The following is a 19502-nucleotide window of genomic DNA, read 5'->3' as shown; positions in this document are numbered from 1 at the left end:
AATATATAGTTAGTCAGTTCACAAACAAAATATGGAAACTTCACCAAATATATTTTCCATACCAGAGCGATCAGAGGAGACCCTTCTCTTTGACCTTAAGTTTGAAAGGAAACTATCAACATAGTAACCTCTCTAATCCCCTGGCTGTTGGTCATCCCTCAATAGGGAGATCAAAAGAAACTGAAAAACTCGTGGATACATTACCTTCAATATTGACCGCTGCGAAAGGAATTACCGATCCAAGCTGTTAAAGCCCGCCAAAAAGGGGCAGCATAGCAGTTCTACAATTGTACTGGTCTGTGTTTCACCCCTAGTGAAATTCGTTGTCGACATAATTCTATATTTTTCCTTTTCTTTGTAGCTGTTTATTCAAATTATCACTGACATTTAATTCCCTTAGCAAACAGGAAGAAATCGGCCGGCTATATTTTTTTATGACGAAATGATAAGGAAACTCTCTTTTGTCAGCCTTTTGAGAGACATAGAAGGAATACATTCAGCTAACTGTCATTCCTTTGGGCCTATCATTTAGAGGAAAATATCTTTCTCTGCATCGTGGTTAATTATGAATGTCAATAAAGCTTTCTAAAAAGAAGCGAGAATTAGGAACAGCTAATCGCTCTGAAGTGGTAGGCATAGAATCAATAAAACTTGGAGACAGCTTAAACATACACCAGATACATTAAATATAAAACTGGATACGTTAAATATTTTCAACAGTCGACAACATTTTTCGTGCAATATTGTTTTTCCCTTTAAACATAATGCTTATTAATATTTGAAGATGTTTTGTTACTTGCATATGTTAACTGACTGGGTTTCAGTTACTAAAGGACGTGAAATAAAACTGATCTTCAGTGGTTGTTACAGAGTTTCCTTTCAGATCAACTCCATTTTCATTTTTGCGGAATTTTATGTTACTTAAATATCTCTATTACTTAAACTGCTAAGTTATCTGTTGTGTCAAAAAGTGATTTTTCCCTTTGAGTTGTTAGGTGCCTCAGGTAAGAAATAGCGAGGAGATGAAAATAGTGAGGCATCTGTAGTGTTGTTATTTTAAAGGGCGAAAATTATCCCGCTCTAACTTAATGACTTTTCGTTGATAGTGTGCCACTCAAGTGTCCATATTGTCTTTATGTGGTTAAGACCTGAGTCATTGTCAGCCATGGAAAGTTCCTGGAAATAAAAGGTTTAAGATGGCGACTTTACTTGGTCTAAGAAAAATAGATTGGGACTAAGACATCTCAAAATGCATTAAACTATTTCGAAATTTATTTTGTTTTGGTTACAGGTGTCAACGTATTTCAAAAGCTTTGAATTAAATTTGGAATGGAAAAAGTTGTGTAGCATTTTTCAAACCGTCTAATTCGCATCCCCAGACTGATAAATTAGCATCAACAGTCAAACGCACAGACATCTGCGTTAGAATAATTATTTTACAACTTATTTGAAACTCCCTAAGGTAGAAATACACTTATAGTTGAGCGAATATAAGTCGTTATTTGAAATTTCGGAAAATAAAACGATCTAATTAGAAAAAAACTCTGATTATAAGAACTGGTAATGGTCCGTTTTATTCTATTCTATTCTACGCTCATCTACACATTGTTCGCCATTAGTATTTTACATCTCTAAAATTTGTAAGTGTTATAGACTATATTCATCCATCAAACTTACGTTTCTTGTTTTTTCCTATCCAATAACATATCGGACAAACGTTCTCTAGTGCTGGAAATAATCCGGACTGTATGGCTCAGCTTTGAAAATAATCATTCGAGCGTAGCCTAGAAGCGATCTAAGTCCATGAAAAGCAAACTGCTTGTCTGATTGTCTGCTTTACTGATTGTCTTACTTCACTAATCTTCCAGCAGTAAAGAAACGGATTTAACGTCGAGTTAAAGTAAATTAATACAGTCGTTATTTGCAATATGACGACCAAGTGTGATGAAGACGATATACTATGAGCGATTGCCATTGTCACCGTAAAGTATGGTGCATAACAAACAATTAATGCTAACTGCACCCACAGTGCGCTGTTCACTGCCTTTCTGTATCGAGCCATGTTTAGTGCAATTGGTTGGCTCGGCTGTTGTTGAACATGATCGTGTACTTGAGTCTGATGATACCTGAGAGTGCAAAAAATCTTTGTGTATGAGCCCAGTGAAATAATCATGCAAAGTGGTATAAATAGGAAGGCGCAGAAAGACATTATACGATGATCAATTATGGTATTTAAGAAAGCCCCGACGAGAGAAAAAACCCAAAAGGTAGCTACAATTATGTAGGTGCGCTTCAAAGTTACAATTTGTCTGTATCTCAGACCCAGCAACAAGGCGAGAAGTCTGTCCACGCTTATGGCCGTCATCGTCAACAGAGACACTCCACATAGTGCATAGCTTATGTAGTTTGCATAGCCTAAGTATAGACAAAGACTCCGGTGTTCGCGAACTACGGACATCCAATAAGTAGCTGTGAGGGGCTGGCAAAAAAGACCAACCAAGAGATCAGTTGTAGCCAAACAACGATACAAGAGTTTGGACGGTCGATGAAGGGAAGATTCCTTGTAAAGAGCAACAAGGATGAGAGAATTTCCAAGAAATGCTGTGATGGAGAGGAATATGTTAACTGCTACGAAAGAAAATATATTTGTTTGAGGCCAACCAACCAAAGGACTTGAGGGAGAACATATCAGTTCCAATGTTTTCGTATGTGATCGACTTCTTATGAAATGTGTAGTCGACATTATTCTATATTCGTTTCCCTTTTCTTGTAGGTTATCTATCTCCGGAGATGTCCTATCAAATTCTAGTTGATTATTCCGAGTAGCGACTGCAGCCTAACCACTCGCCAATTATATGTGGGCCGTAATTAGCATATTATCTCGATTAGTAAAGTGAAATTTAAGTTCAAATATTAGTCTTAAAAGTTAATTTTGTTGGCAAACACAAAGGCATCGGCTACATCACTATTTGACAATACGATAAGGAAACACTTATTTGCCACTCCTTTATAATGATGAAATAAGCAATTTCATCTCGATATGTTGTTTTTTTAGGGCCAATAATTAAATGCGTTTGTCTTTTTTTTTAAGGCGCAAATACTTGTCCGAAAACAATTCCATTGTCTCCATAGCGTGTTCCTGTGCGACACTAAGTTCTTGACAAACTTCTTTAACTTCCCGCCGACACGGATAATCTTCCTCGTCTAAAAGGTGCAGCAGCTTGTTCTTTATCCTGGAAAAAGCCAATTCAGTCTTTGCTTCGTCCTGCTTTATGCTCTCGATAAGTTCCTTATCCTCACTCATATTCTGTAACTCTATGCAAATTTCCGCCCGTATTTACATCCATTTATTTAACGCTTATCTCGAAGATCCGCGATGAAAACCTTGCTCTGCTACCAAAAAAAGGTTCATTCAAGTTCCCTTTATTGTACGAAATACAAGCCGACACCTACATCAACGTGTGGGGGAACATAAACGATCGGTAATCGGTCACCATGGAAGAGAACATGAAATCGAACCATGAGAAATCGCAAAGAACTTTAGGCTCCTGAGGAAATGCTCAAAGAAGTTCGACTGTTTGACTTTCGTCACTTTTTTTATTCGGGAACTTAAAACCCAAAACTGAACTAACAGAGCGATTCTATTCGCGCGAAGCCGTTTGCTTAACACTTCATATAATTAGTTTTCATCCTTTTCACCGCTTATTAGCTCTATTGTTTATATGTAAATACTTAGCTTTTACCTTCATTCCATTGTTTCAGAATCGCATATATGCAGAAATTTACTCATGAACTCTAACTTGAAAATGACCATTGAGTGGTCGAAACGTCGTTCCCATTTTTTATCGCTTGTTTTTATCAATAAATGTTTTAGTAAGAACTTGTTTCTTCGTATAATAGTACTTATCGTTATCTGACAAGAAGATGTCATATAAAATTTGAACCAGGACAATCACACTTTTTGTGAGAAAAGAAAATATGTTATGCTAGCAAATATCCTCCATAGTTTCGCTACTAACAGTCACTTTGTACCTGCCAAGCAACAATCACGTACGCCTCACTTTCTTAATAACATTCACAGAGAAACTTCCGCAGTAACGTTCACACCTTTAAAATGCGAATACATACAAGTTTAGTTGTAACAGGTAATTCTTTGAAAAATTGATGATTCCCTCCAAAGATCCCGGATTTTTATTTAGGCACCATGAACGATAAGTATATTTCTTCCGCAGGAAAAATTTTCCTATAAATTACTCCTTGATAATTTGTTAGGCAGGATGTCTATCATCTAAAATTGTCCTGTGTCACAGCTTCATGTTATCCAACTGGTTAAGTTCAGTCCTGAGATAAATCGAATTTGCACTAAGACATTAAAAAAAAAACAAAACAAAACAAAACAAAAGTTCCGCTATTATTATTTTACAATGTAAAGTAAAAGCCACCGATACTAAGGAAAGCTGTCGTTGATAAGAAAGATGAATATTTTAAGGTGAAACGGTTAATCAGCTGCGTGCAATTGGAAATAATTTGAACGCAGACTGCGTACATGTAAGTGACAATCCTCCCTGCCCCTCCCATCCCACTTAAATTGAAACGGAGACAATTAATTGACAGTAACAAAATACTATGCTGCCAAACCGAATTACTCTCCTTAACATTGTCTTCTTCAGTTATCTTTCATGGTCAATTACCTTTTTCTTCCTTAAAAATTCAGTTATACTCTTCTCTCAAGCTATCAAAAAATCATCCTTCATTATTTATCTAAGGAACAATTTGTATCACATGCAAATGATATAAATATTATTTTGACTGTTCTTGAGATGAGGTAATAGCTTGGTTGTTACACGTACACAAGCTGCCATGTGCAGTGAAATGGCTGGTGCGTCCATCCAAATATTCTTCCGGTGCTTTACAGGAGGGTCCCTTATACTTTTTACGTAAAGTGTGATTGGCCAGAGCAATCAGTTTCTTTCTAGCTATTCCTGTGATTATTTATTGCTCTACGCTTTTTTCTTTTATCAAAATTGGTCAGGATTTCATTTTTTATATATACCTACTGATATAATATTTTTCCATGACTTGTAAATTTTGTTTATTCATAACTATTTATAGTTCAATTCTGTGCGTGTAGCCCTGTGTTGTAGAGTTGCGATGACGATAAAATCACAGGGCCACTGGTTAAAACTGCAACAAAACGTTTTAATGTCCAGTTCAGGTTTGTGTTTTTATGACGACTCGCGTGCCACGGGGCACGACGGTTCACGTGACTCGCTGATCCCGTGACTATAGTCACGCGTGTCACGCCACAAGTATATCTCTGGGATGTTCTTACACCATGGACAACAAAGTGTTTGTCTGATTGTCTGCTTCACAGCTTGTCTGACTTCACTAATCTTTCAGTTACAATGTTAAGACTTGAACCATTATCAGCCATGAAAAACTCCTGGAAATAAAAAGTTCAAGGGTGAAAATATCCGTTCATAGTGTCAAGTGTCCATATTATCTGTCATCAAAGACTCCTGGAAATAAATAGTTCAAGATCACGATTTTATATTACTTGGTCTAGGAGATGCTAATGTACTTCAAAAGATTTGAATAAAAACTTTCAATGAAAACGTTTTTCAGCGTTTTTCAATTCTTTAATTTTGATTTGCATTCCCGAAACACCTATACATCTATTCTTAGTATTGTTAGTTTCCAAGTTATTTGAAACTCCCTCTTCTCAGGTAGAAATTCATTTATAGCCAAGGGACGGACGACAAGTTGTTATATTTGATTTCGGAAAATAGAGTGAAAGATCCAGTAAAATGAACTCTGACTATAAGAACTGGTAAGTGGTCCGTTTTATTCTTTACGCTCATTTACACATTGTTCACAAGTAATATTTTACATCTTCAAATTTATAAATGCTATAGACTAGGTACAAAGATCCAACTTAAGTTTGTTTTTTCGTCCTATCCAATAACATATTTGACAAGCGTTCTATATGGCTGGTAATAATCCTGACCGTACGTATCACTCAGCTTTTAAAATATTCATTTGATTGAAGCATACAAGGGATCTAACTCCATGGACAGCAAAGTGCTTGTCTGATTGTCTGCTTTACCATTTGTCTTACTTCACTGATCTTCCAGCAGTAAAGAAAGGGATTTAACGTCGAGTTAAAGTAAATTAAGACAATTGTTACTCTTCTTAGGATAATAAAGTGAGATGAATCTGTTTTACTAAGAGTGATCACTATTACCACTATAATGTATGGCGTATAACAAACAATTAATGCTAACTGCACCCACAATGCACTTTTCACTGCCTTTCTGTATCGCGCTATGTACATTGCATTTGGTTGGCTCGGTGGTTGTTGAACAAGATCGTGTACTTGAGTCTGATGATACCTGAGAGTGCAAAAAATCTTTGTGTACGAGGCCAGCGAAATAATCAGGCAAAGTGGTATTAATATGCCAATGATCAAATACAATGTGCTTTTATCAAATATGGTATAAAAGGAGGCCGCGACAAGAGAAAAAACCCAAAAGGTAGCCAAAATTATGCATGTGCGCTTAAAAGTTACAGTTTGTCTGTATCTCAGCCCCAAAAAAAGGGCGAGAAGTCTATCCACGCTTATGGCCGTCATCGTCAGCAAAGACACAAAACACAGTGCTAGGCTTGTTGCGTTGACTGCGGTATATGAGTATTCACAAAGACCCCAGTGTTCGTGAACCAAGGATATAAAAAAAGTAGCAGTAAGAGGCTGGCAAACAAGACACACCAACAGATCAGTTGTTGCCAGACTACGATACAATAGTTTGGACGGTCGATGAAGGGAGGACTTTTTGTGAAGGGCAACAAGGATGACAGAATTTCCAAGAAACGCTGTGACAGAGAGGAGAATGTTAACTGCTGCGAAAGAAACTATTCTTGGCTGAGGCCAGCCCGCCAAAGGGCTCGAAGGGGAGCATATCAGTTCCAATGTTTTCGTCTGTGTTTCACCTCTTGTGAAATTTGTGGTCGACATTATTCTGTATTAGACTCCTTTTTACTTGCAGGTGATCTGTGATTGCAACGAGGATTATTTTGTCGAAACGGCACACACCCAGTCACGATTGCTGAAACCGGACTTCCTTCACACTAATCACAAAAAGACTTCCTAGTGACCTTTTCCTCATTCAGCAGGGGGTCAGAAAATTAATATCTGTGAGCTTGTCAGGTGCCTAATGTATGAAATAGAAATAAGAGGTAAATGTAAAGAAAATTTTTTATCTTTTTATCAGTGCGATAAAATCAGTACCTCGATGATCAACTTCAGTTGATAGGGTGCTAATCAAATGTTCATGTCATTTGTTTGAAGCTCAGACACTATTGCAGTAAATGGTTTGAACCCGGGGGTAACATGTGAAGGTGTACTCTGATCGTCCGGGTTAGTCTAGTCCTGAGAAGGACTGTTGTCGGTGGTAGTGACTGACGTTTCGACAACCTGTGCGGAAGTCATCATGACTCTGATGATGACTTCCGCACAGGTTGTCGAAACGTCAGTCACTACCACCGACAACAGTCCTTCTCAGGACTACACTCACCCGGACGATCAGACTACACCTTCACATCAGACACTATTCATTATCAGCCTTAAGAAGTTGAATATAAACAAAAGGTTCTCAGCTCTATGATATTTCCCCTTGCATCATTCATTAATGGGAAAATCAAAATAACTGTAAGGCAGGCGAAACGAGTGGTGTCATTGCTTAAAAGATGTAGCAATCTTTTATTCTACTATAGGAGTTCTTTTTATTTCCGGAGATTTTCTGTTAAATTCTCTCTGATTATTCCGAGTAGCGAGTGCAGCTTAACTACTAGCCAATCAAGTGAGGGCCGCTATTAGCATTTTATATCTCGATTTTTAAAGTGAAATTTCAGTACCTAAGAGACTTGTTTAATTTTTTTGGTTTTTTTTTGTTTTGACTGCCGTTTGCCGCTTTTTGCGATTTCGTCGCCGACATTGTCCAAAGTTACGAACTTTTTAAGTCCGCTCCACACACTTTTGTCTCTTGCGCTAGATCTAAATGGGCAGTCCAGAGTGGGCGAGATGGGTCAATCAGAACATAGGATTCACTTCATCTTCACGGGCGCTGCCAGCTATATATTTATACAAGGTATTGAGCCGCGGAATAATGTTAGCGATCCAGAAATTATTGACTAAGAGTGCGTAACGGGCGGATTCTTGGAGGAAACAGGCGGTTTAGGGGCGCCACTGAAATCAAGGAGGGTGAGAAATCCTGTGTTGCAACCGCTGCGCCCTAGGACTTGCCTCAATTTAAAACCAGAGTTTCATCCGGTGCCAAAATATTTCTTTTCTTTTCGTTAGATGTCATTTTTTACCATTTTTACTCAATTTCATTTTCAACCCACTATTGTTACGCACATGCAAAGATAGCCAATGGACATCTTACAGTACAAGGGTGATTTACAACCATCACATTTTATATGAGTTTTCAAGAAAACTTCCGACCAATCCTCTTTGATAGGTCAGTATGGCGACTTCAACTTCATAACTAAACAAAAAACAACTTTGTCACAGCCAGTTGTTTATTAGGTCGGTTAGTTTATATTAATTTATATTTAAATTTGCCCTAATAGTTAGTTATCTAGGCAAGTACAAAGGCATCGGCTATATTTTTCTTTGGTTATCGAAAGAGGAAACCCTCTTTTGTTAGTTTTTGAGGGACAGTATAAGCGGTATAATTAGATTTACTGCCCCTCTTTTGGGCCATTTATAAGGTGGAAAAATTATTCCTATATCGGCTAAAAGCTAAAAAGCTTTGTAAAACGAGTTAAAGGAAAAAAAATTCTTAGCTCGGAACAGTTAACCACTCGGAAGTGATAGAATCAAAAGAGTTGAATACAACTTAAGCATACACCAACATTAAAATGTATAGATATAAAGCGAACCTTCATAATTAATAGTTTCTCGAGTCGACAATATTTGAGCACGAGGCGATAGAAATAACTAGACAAAATGGTATTCCTATATGTCCACACCAAAGAGTTAGACGCTATACTAAATGTAGCATAAAACATCGATACTGGATCGAACCCAAACTAGAGCTGCAATGATATATGTCCTCTCAAAAGTCACAATTTGTCTGTACAGCGATCGATGGTGTAAATTTCACAGATAAAACTCACAGAATTCTCTCTTCAATTTACATGATATATTTAGTCGGTTCACGGACAAAATATGGAAACTTCACCTCATATATTTTTAATACCAGGGTGAACAGAGGAGACCCTTCTCTTCGACCTTAAGTTTTAAAGAAAACTGTGAACATGGTAACCTCTCTATTTCCCTGGCTGTTGTTCATCTCTCATTAGAGAAATCGAAGGAATTTGTGAACAGCTCGTGGATACATTACCTTTAATGTTGACCGCTGAGAAAGGAATTGCCGATCCAAGTTGTTGAAGCGCACCCGAAGAGGAGAGTATAGCAGTTCTAGAATTGTTTTGGTCTGGGTTCTACCCCTAGTGAGATTTCAGTATCGATATAATTCTAAATTGTTTCGTTTTCGTTGTAACTGTTTCTTCAAATTAGCACTAAAATTTAATTCCCTTAGCAAACAGGAGGACATCGGCCGGATACATTTTTGTTTGAAGATATGATGAGGAAACTCTCTCTTGTCAGTTTTTTGAGAGATGAAATAAGTAGTATCTTCAGCTAACTGTCATTCCCCTAGGCCGATAATTAAGAGGAAAAATAACTTTCTTTACACCATGGTTAATTATGACTTTCAATAAAGCTGTGTAAAAAAGACACAAAGAGACAAAAGAAGCGAAAGTTAGGAGGAATTAATCGCTCGCAAGTGATAGCAATAGAAACAATAAAATTTGGAGAGAGCTTCAACAAACACAGGCGCCCAACTGGATATTTTAAATATTTTCAAGAGTCGACAACATTTTTCACGCAATATCGCTTTCTCCAGCTATATTTGAAGGTGTTTTGTAACTTGCATATGTTAACTGAGTTTATCAACGGACGTGAAATATAATTGTTTATAACATAGCGCGCGCGCTGGTCCTATCTAATTCCTATTGCGTCAACATGAACAAAATCTTTATGTACGCAGGGCCGTGCTCAATAGAATGACGTGTGCAGTTTCAAAATAGCTGCAAAATTTCCGTCGTGTGAGTTCCTTAAGTTAAAGTTTCGGAAAGCGATAATAGTAAATTGAAGGCCAACCAAACTTTTCTTTGCCTTTCGACCTTCCCGCAAGTAATCAAGCCAACAAGCACTATACGAAAGCGAAACACAACAGGCCCGTTTCCCGAATTTATCAGAACAGGAGCTGGAGCAAATTTTAGCTGAAAGACATTCAGCAAGAATCAAGAAGACTACAAATTGGATTGTGGCGACTTTTAAAGGTAAACGTCTCTGTTGATGACGTTTTTTTGGTTACATTTGTAATTACTACCGAAAACCATTTAATTACAAAATCAACAAAACAATCGGAGACGCCAACATTTTCGGGCAACTTTCACTTCAAAAACATTACAAAAATGTCATTCAGCGCCCAAATTGTTTTCGTATGTTATAAAAGAATTGTTTCATGCTTTTAGCTGTGCGTCTATCGAGTTATGGATGCACTTGGGAAGTTTGGAGATCACTCAAAAAACTAGAGTTGCTCTCGGCTGCGCCTTGAGCAACTCTTGCGCTTCTCTCGTGCTCTCCAAACTCCCCGCGTACATCCATAACTCGATAGACGCACGCTAAGCATGAAACAATTCTTAATCTTCACCTATTGTTACAGAGTTTTCATCCAGTACATTCCTCTTCTTTTTTTTTTTTTTTTTCTGAATTTTATGTTAAATATTTTATTACATAAACGGATAAATTTTTTGTTGTGTCAGAAAGGCGATTTTCCCTTTCAATTGTCGGTGCCTCATGTATGAAACAGCAATAGGTGGTTTGCACGTTACGTCATTGCCGCCATGTTGGTGGACGTAAACAATAGACATCTAATTAACTCCTTTTGTTCGTCCACCAGCATTTGTTCCTTTCACTATTGTTACCTGTGTCTCTGGAGATTGGTTGCAAACTACCTATAAGAGGCAAATACAAAGACATCTGTGGTATCGTTATTTTGAAGGGCAAAAATAAATGAATTTTCATTGACAATGTGCTAATTCAAGTGGCAATATTATCTGTGTCAAATTAAGACTTCATTAATTATCAACCATTTAAAACTCCTGGAAAAAGTTTTAAAACTCCTGTAAAGACGACTTTACTTGGTCTAAGAAAAAATTAGAATCGAGAGATCTCCAAATGCATCAAACTATATATTGTGAAATGTAATTTTTTTGCTACAGATGCTAACGCATTTCAAAAGCTTTGAATTCAATGAAAAAGGTTGTGCAGCATTTTTCAACTCCGGACTGATAAATTAGCTTAAAGAGTCAAAACGCAGACAGACTTCTGTGATAGAATATTTATTTACAACTTATTAGAAATTCCTTTTACTCCGGTAGAAATTCATTTATAGCTGAGCGAAGAAGACAAGTTGTCATTTCAATTTCGGAACTCTGACTATAAGAACTGGTAATGGTCCATTTTATTCTATACGCTCATTCTCACATTGTTCACAAGTAATGTTTTATATCTCTAAAATTCATAAGTGTTATAGACAATGTAAAAACATATCTTATAAGCTATTCCTTATGGCTAGCAATAATCGTGAATGTATGACCCAGCTTTGAAAATATTCATTTGAGCGTAGCCAACGAGGGATCTAACTCCATGGACACCATAGTGCTTGTCTGATTGTCTGCTTTACTGCTTGTCTTACTTCACTAATCTTCTAGCAGTAGAAAAACGGATTTAACGTTGAGTTAAATTAAGCTAAGATGATTGTTATTTTTTTAGGACACTAATGTGTGGTGAATACGTTTTATCAAGAGCGATCACAATCGTGACTATAAAGGATGGCGCATAACAAACAATTAATGCTAACTGCGCCCACAGTGCGCTGCGCACCGCTTTTCTGTATCACGCCAGGATTGGTGTATTTGGCTGAATCGGTGGATGATTATCGTGTACTTGAGTGTGATGATAACTGAGAGTGCAAAAAGTCTTTTTGTGCGAGGCCAGTGAAATAATCAGGTAAAGCGATATTAACATACCGGCGCTCAAATACAATGTGTGGTTATCAAATATGGTATATAAGAAGAACGCTTGAAGAGAAAAAACCCAAAATGCAGCTACAATTATATATGTGCGCTTCAAAGTTACAATTTGTCTGTATCTTAGCCCTAACAACAGGGCGAGAAGTCTTTCCGCGCTTATGGCCGCCATCGTCAGCAAAGAAACTCCACACAATGATATGGTTGATATAACTGCGGTATATGCGTATTGACAAAGACTCCGGTGTTCGTGAAGCAAGGAAATCAAATGAGTAATATAGAGAGGCTGGGTAACAAGACCAACCAACAGATCAGTTGTTGCCAAACAACGATACAAGAGTTTAGACTGTCTGTGAAGGCAAGACTGAGAGAATTTCCAAGAAACGCTGTGGAGAGGAGAATGTAATTAATTGCTGAGAAAGAAACTAATTTTGGTTGAGGCCCACAAAACCAGCCAACGACTGCAGTGATATAACTCACAGAATTTTCTCTTGCTACAAGATAACAGATTTATTCAGTCAGTTCACAGACAAGATGTGGAAACTTCACCTAAAATATATTTTTTTTTATAATAGCGTGATCAGGGGAGACCCTTTTCTTCAACCTTAATTCGAATACCAAAAACTCACCAAATTCTAAGAAAGTGTTTTTTCGAAGGGAAGTCAGGAGGATCGCTCTTACCTAGTTAAATTCTTGACAAAAAACGGCGAAACCAGAAGTGATGGCAGATCATTACTTTTAACCCTTGAATGGTCCGAACTCTTCATCGTTTCTTTTTTTCCTTTATTATAGGAAAGAGTATAACCACCTTCTTTTTTATAGGAAGCTTTTCTACTATTTGTTTTATCGTCCAATAGAGGCTATTTAAAAAAATGCGTATTTAGTATAAGTATCAATTAGCAGTAAGGGCATACAAAGAAATGTGTGATACTTATCTGTTACACTGCTACCACAATTTTACTCTTTCTTTCAAAGCAAACTTTTCTAAAAAAGTAGAAAATGCTCTAATTTATGACATGTTTGCTCCTTTGCTCATACTTTCTCCCTTTTTTTTGCGTCTTTCTCAGATCAATTTCAAGCAAGCGATCGAGCATCAAAAGAGAAACAATGTTACTAACCGTTATCTGACAAGGAGATGTTAAATGACATTTGAACCAGGACAATCGCACTTCTTGAGAGAAGAGAAGATATTTTATGCTGGCAAATACCCTCCATCATTTCGCTACGAAACATTCAGTTTGCACCTGCAAGGCAACGATCACGTACACCACACTTTCTCAATAATATTCACAGAGAAACTTCCGAAGTAACGTTCATTCCTTTAAAAATGCGAATGCATACAAGTTTAATTGTAACAGGTAATCCTTTGACAAATTATTACCTCCAAAGATCCCATATTTTTATTCAGGCACCATGAACGACAAGCGTATATTTCTTCCGCGGGGAAAATTTTCCTGTAAATTATCCTTCACCTTCATAATTAGCTAGGCAGGTTGTTTATCATCTAAAAATGTTCTGTGTCACAATTTCATGTTTATCCAACTGGTTAAGTTCAATCCTGGAATGAATTTGCACTAAGAGATTAAAAAAACATAGACAGTTCTGCTATTATCTTTTTACGATGTAATGTAAAAGCCACCGATACCCAGGAATACTGTCGTCGATAAGAAATTGAATATTTAAGGTAAAACGTTAATCAGCTGCATGCAATTGAAAGTAATTTGAAAGCAGACTGCGAAATTGACAATCCTCTCCGCCCTTCACATCCGACTTAAATTGAAACAGAGACAACTACTCGACAGAAACAAAATACTACGCCCCAAATTGAATTACCCTCCTTAACATTGTCTCCATTCCGTTATCTTTCATGGTGTATTACTTTTTCAGTCTTCCTTTGAAATCCAATTACACTATTCTCTCAAGCTATCAAAAATCTCTCTTTATCATTTACCTAACGAACACTTTGTATCACGTGCAAATGATATAGATATTATTTTGACAGTTCCCGAGATGAGGTAAAAGCTTGGTTGTGACACGTACACAAGCTGCCATATATACAGCAGGTGGGTCTATCCAAGTATTCTTCCGGTAAGCTAGAAGAGGATTCCCTATAATTCTTACCTAAAGTGTGATTGGTCGATTTTTTCTCGTGAATCGTGATTTTTCTCTATTCTGACTTGGAGCTTCTAAACCGACTGTTCAGACTAGGAAATAACTGATAACTCATTATGAAAAAAAGAATTGAAAAACTCAAGGATAATGGCGTTCTTGTGTTCTTGCAATCCAATTTAACTCATTGTATATATACGGCCCTTACACGAAAATTTTAGTAATCATTTTCTGTCCGCTCCAATAGCTTGACGATTGTGGTGTAAGTGGAAGACAATAGAAGTTGAAAAATGTCTTAAACAGGCTTTAACTTGAGATAGAGAGATATCTCGTAAGTATTTTTTTTAAATGATAGAAAGAATTTATGAGTTTGACCTTAGAATATGTTTATTGAAGACCATATAAAAAAGGCCATCAACATTATCAATGCCGAGGTTAAAAAGGATCCATCTAGAGAAGCCAGGGCGATGGCAGGCTAACTCAGCTAAAAGTTTGTTGCAGTCCAAAAAACAACAACAACAGAGACACCAAGTATTTGTTGGGTTTTATTTATTTACCATCACGCGACAGCAGTAGGGCCGAGCTATCGTTGTTGCAAGCCACTGTTTCTACGAGAGATATCAGAGGGTTTTTTCTATTTTTAAGATTTGCCATTTTGAGACCATTGCATACTAAATTGAGTGAAATTTTCTATCGAAAGTACCCCACATAACAAATTTTTAATCCAAATTGTACTTTCTTCATCATTTCTTAATATTTACTTCAGTTTGAAGGTTTGAGTTAGAAACGACGATGTCTCAGGCAACTTTCTCGGATCCTCTTGGCCGCTCGAAAGCCGATATTTCTTTGGAAGTAAAAATCACCATTTTGATTTGCCCTAATTGGTAACGTGCTGGTCGTTTATACTATAAATAAATACTCCGAGATACAAACCATGATCAACATTTTCACTCACAATCTTGCCCTTAGTGATATCGTTGTGGCGAAGCTCAACATGCCGTTTTGGGTAGCAAGCTTGTACACGGGAACCTGGAATTTTAGCCAGGGATGGTGTGAAGTTTCTGCATCAATAATATTTGTTACGGCTTCGGTGTCCATTCTAAATATGGGCTTAATTGCCCTGAAAAGATACATGAAAGTTGTCAAACGAGCCTTGTACATCAAGTTCTCTCCCAATAGAAGTGTTGCTCGGATGTACTGTGGTGTCGTCTTGGCTAGTTTGTGTTATTCACCACACCTCCGTTGTACGAATGGGGAAAAATGGACTTCGATCTAGATGCCTTATTTTGCATCTTCAACTGGAAAGAGGGACACTCTTCTTTCGTCGTTGTGATTGCTGGGTTCTTTAACGTATCAACATGTACGGTACTTTTCTCATATTGGAAAATTTACCAAACGTGAAAGAAAGCACAAACAATACGAACGCAAATGTCGCGAAAAACGGTGTCTGTGCACCAAGGTCAAACACTTGTTTCTCAGTGCTTTGCTTCTTTATTACTAAATACGGTAGCCGAAAAATGGTCGGTAGCTCTTAAAATGCACAAAAGAAAGCCTTCTCGTATCAATTTGACAGATTTGTGCAGGAGGGATATTAGTCTCCCTGGCAGCCGTTGTTTGTGGATGTCACGCAACGCTCCCCAAAAAGAACGGCTGCTAACAACCGAACTACATTCCTTTCTCATTGTCCTTGCGGTTTATTTGCGGTCTATTGAACAGACCAATCAAATACCAGAAGATCTGAATGACGTAAGGTTTCACGCGGAAATGTGGATGTGGCAGATGATCGTGCTAGCATGTCGGGAGAAACACTGACCTAAGAAATTTGTCGATGAGAGCTCAAAATGTTTCACATGTTCATCGTTGTGCCCTGGCAAAGATAGAGTATATATTTTTGGGAAAACTTCTCACAATTTCGTTGAAATTATAGAATCTACGCTTAACATAGACGTCGACTGCTACGCCAACGACACGAACGCTAGATTGTTTGAGCGGTTGTTAAAGTTTCAGCGAGCAACTAAGAAAGTAGAAGAAGCTAAAAACTGAATTAAAACTCTTTATTCGCATTATTTCAAGAGGTTACCACAGATTATAAAAGTCAGAATATATAAGAAAAATTAAATTACATCAATAATCAAAAGGAAATACAAGACGCCTTTCAATCTAGGCCAAGGGCTAAACGCTTGCGCTTCGAACTACAGATGGAGATCAGGAGGAAAAAAGCGCGTGCTTGCCGTCAACAAACTGGGTGAAGGCTTCGAGAACACTGCAATTTAGGTCGGCCAACGTCTCCTACACTACTTGTACTTTTTCATTTGCCAGTCCGCTGCTAGCTGAAGCGAACCCGATTAGTTATGTTCGTGGCTTCTTATCACCGGTACAGGAAATCAGCCCGAATTATCGAGTGTTTCCGCACGTTGGTACAACGCAACAGCAATAGCAATAATATGACCACTTTCATCGGTAACATGGTCAAACACGAGCGGGAGTGCTTGATATATTAACGATTTCCCGGATCCTGTAGGCAACTTAACAAAAACATCTTCTTTCTCGACTAAAAATGTTCTAATTGCAAGCTTCTGGTGAGCATTAAGCTCGAAAATTTTGAACTTTGACGACGCTTTGCGAAAAGCTCCTTCAAACACCACCATTTGTTGTGTTTTCAACACCATGTCTTGTGTTTTCAAAATGAGGATCGCGATAAAAAACGATATCTGATTGGACGAGTCTCAAAAGGTGAGTCTGGCGCGAAAAAGGTTCCTGAAAATGGAACCCGAGCTGTGATTGGCCCATTCGGAGAAAGGAATGTAGTTCGGTTGTCAGCAGCCGTTCTTTTGGGGGAGCGTTGCGTGACATCCAAAAACAACGGCTGCGAGGGAGACTAGAGGGATATGGCTTAAGTCTAAAACGAGACCATGTCATTTAACTTTGAGCTCACGGAACGCTTTTAATAGTCACTAAAATCGAAATATCGCTTTTGGTAGCAACTTTTCAAGTATCACTTTCCCCATGCGGCATAAGTCAGAACTGGTTCATGTTAAGCTCATCATTAATGAAAATAGTGTTGTTCTCGATGATGTAAAAATTAGCTTTGGGCTTTTTATTTCCGTTCGGAAAAACCAGGCTGAACTTTGAGAAAGTCGCAACATAGTCATTTACGTCACGACATAATATAATTTGACAAAGGCACTCCGTGGTTAAATCCGGAATTCCAAGTTAGAAGTTAGTAAGCTAACCTTGCATAGCTAACCACTGCAGGTAAGTTTTTATCCCTTCTTTCTTTCCTAATTCTCGTCCATAATCTCATGGCGAAATTGTTCCCAATAACACATTCCTTAAGCTAGCGCAGGACGTCTGTCTTTCTTTGCGCATGCGAACACCTAGAAGTTTGAAGAAAGTTCTGGGGTAAAATTGAGCTTTATCGTGGACTTGAAAGAGGACAATTCAATCCTCTATAACTGTAACTGCCAACAAGTCCGGCTTCAACGCGCGCTTTAAAATTTATTCACGTTACGGTCGATCGCGGTTGCTGAAGGAACAAACTGATTGCTAGTTATTACAAAATACAAGTAGAAGGAATAGAAATGTAAACAACAGAGGAAAAGCAATCGGACAAGGAAAAACACATACAAACGTTGTATGATTTTGTGGACACGAAGGACGGAAAACTAAAATTTGATCGTAGTTAAGGAATCGATGTTGATCTTAAAGACCCTGATACTGCAGTGCTGAATTTTTACCCAGAAACTTATACAAGATGAAAATTAAAGAAAGCAGATTTATACGAAAAAAACTTAACAGAATATAAATCAACGTGAGTGAAGGAATGCGAAAAACAATAAGAGAAATGCGCGTGCAAAACACAAAATATGCAATTGGGAACGTAAAAGGGAATACCGCACTAACAATACCGGTAGTTCAAATGTTCTTTACCGAAGAAGTTGAAGACGGGAAGCAATCTGAAACTAGTGTAGCTGGGAAAATGAGAATGGCGAAGGCTACTTCGAAGGAAATTTCTGGTCTCGAGCAACCAATAGGATCCGGGGAAGTTGTTTGGGACATCTTTGCTTGTAATTTAAGCAGCAACATACAGGAAAAAAAAAACATTGTATGAGGTTATTCTGATAGAGGATTTAATAAAAGGTAGCACGCAATGGTTTGAAGATGATAAAGTTGAAACCACCCCTCCAAACGTCTTTTTCACATAAAAGAAACACTTGAAATCTCTTGTAGAAGCTTTTGGTCATTATCTACTCGTTGTTTAAATCTCTGTAATTTTGGCGCCGGATAACTAAGACCAAGGATTTCGAACACACAGTTTGTTTGTTTGTGTTTGTTAACAACTTTACCGGGTGTAACTAGACCCGGAAGGGTTAGTGCGAACGGAACACAAGGTCCATGCGAGGCACCACCCCTCCCCCCAATTCACCCTGGATAGACACTGCACAAAGATAGACCACAACACCGGGCACTACCTGCCCTACTCTTTTCGAGGAGTGTGTGGGTTCTTTTAACGTCCCACAAATTTAAATCACATATAAGGGCTTGTGAGACGGGACCTCCATTTATCATCCCTATCCGAGAAGACTAGAAAGTCTAACCGTTTGCAGATATTATTACAAAGGCAGCACTTTCTACTCAGTTATTTAAAGACCCTGAGTATTGGTCCGGCCGGATTTGAACTCTCGACCTCCCGCACAACAGTCCGGCGCTATACCAGTTGAGCTAACCGAGAGTCATTGGCCTTATGACTGTCAGATCGAAGGAAAATGAATAAAACCCAACGGCAATGAACTAAGACAAATTTCAGTAGAGTTAGCAACGCATCGCCCCAGTAACATAATTTATCCGTATTTAAGCATATGTTGGAAACTCATCTAAAATCAAATTTCTAAGAGTCTGCTCATCTTCTACAAAATACACACGAGGTATATTTTTATCTCAAATTGGAAGCTGGTCAAGATCTTTTCAACTTGCATTGTCTTTATGTCCACCAAAATCATGAAACAATTGCAGCAATAGAGAAGAATTGCTAATACTTTGTGTAAGAGTCCTGTATATGCGATTATTGATATCGAAACACAAAGACGCGAGAGTGCGGTCAAGAGAGCCATTCTGCTGGATTCTGCTTGAAATATTGAATCCTTTCTTTCATGAGTCGTTCATCATTTCCTAGTCTGAACGATGAGTTCAGAAATTGCAAGAAAAGAAAATCGATAAGAAACGTCCGATTA

The 19502-nt window shown here is 37.9% G+C and overlaps 1 protein-coding gene across 1 annotated transcript; it reads right to left on the bottom strand.

Moving 5' to 3' along the window:
• Positions 1-758: 758 nt before the first annotated feature.
• On the bottom strand, positions 759-2792 carry LOC148720339 (adenosine receptor A2a-like). Its single transcript, XM_088738281.1, has one exon. It carries the CDS (start codon positions 2741-2743, stop codon positions 1796-1798), a length of 948 nt encoding a protein of 315 aa, XP_088594407.1. The 5' UTR covers positions 2744-2792; the 3' UTR covers positions 759-1795.
• Between the last annotated feature and the right edge of the window lie 16710 nt (positions 2793-19502).

The sequence above is a fragment of the Stylophora pistillata genome, chromosome 11, assembly GCF_964205215.1.
Source record: "Stylophora pistillata chromosome 11, jaStyPist1.2, whole genome shotgun sequence".
NCBI lineage: Eukaryota > Metazoa > Cnidaria > Anthozoa > Scleractinia > Pocilloporidae > Stylophora > Stylophora pistillata.
Note: the sequence above shows the minus strand (reverse complement) of the source record. Positions and strands in the feature narration are given on the sequence as shown.

Bases quoted from the DNA above. Each gene is read 5' to 3' on its own strand.
- LOC148720339 (XM_088738281.1), bottom strand. From the start codon at position 2,743: ATGTCGACTACACATTTCATAAGAAGTCGATCACATACGAAAACATTG.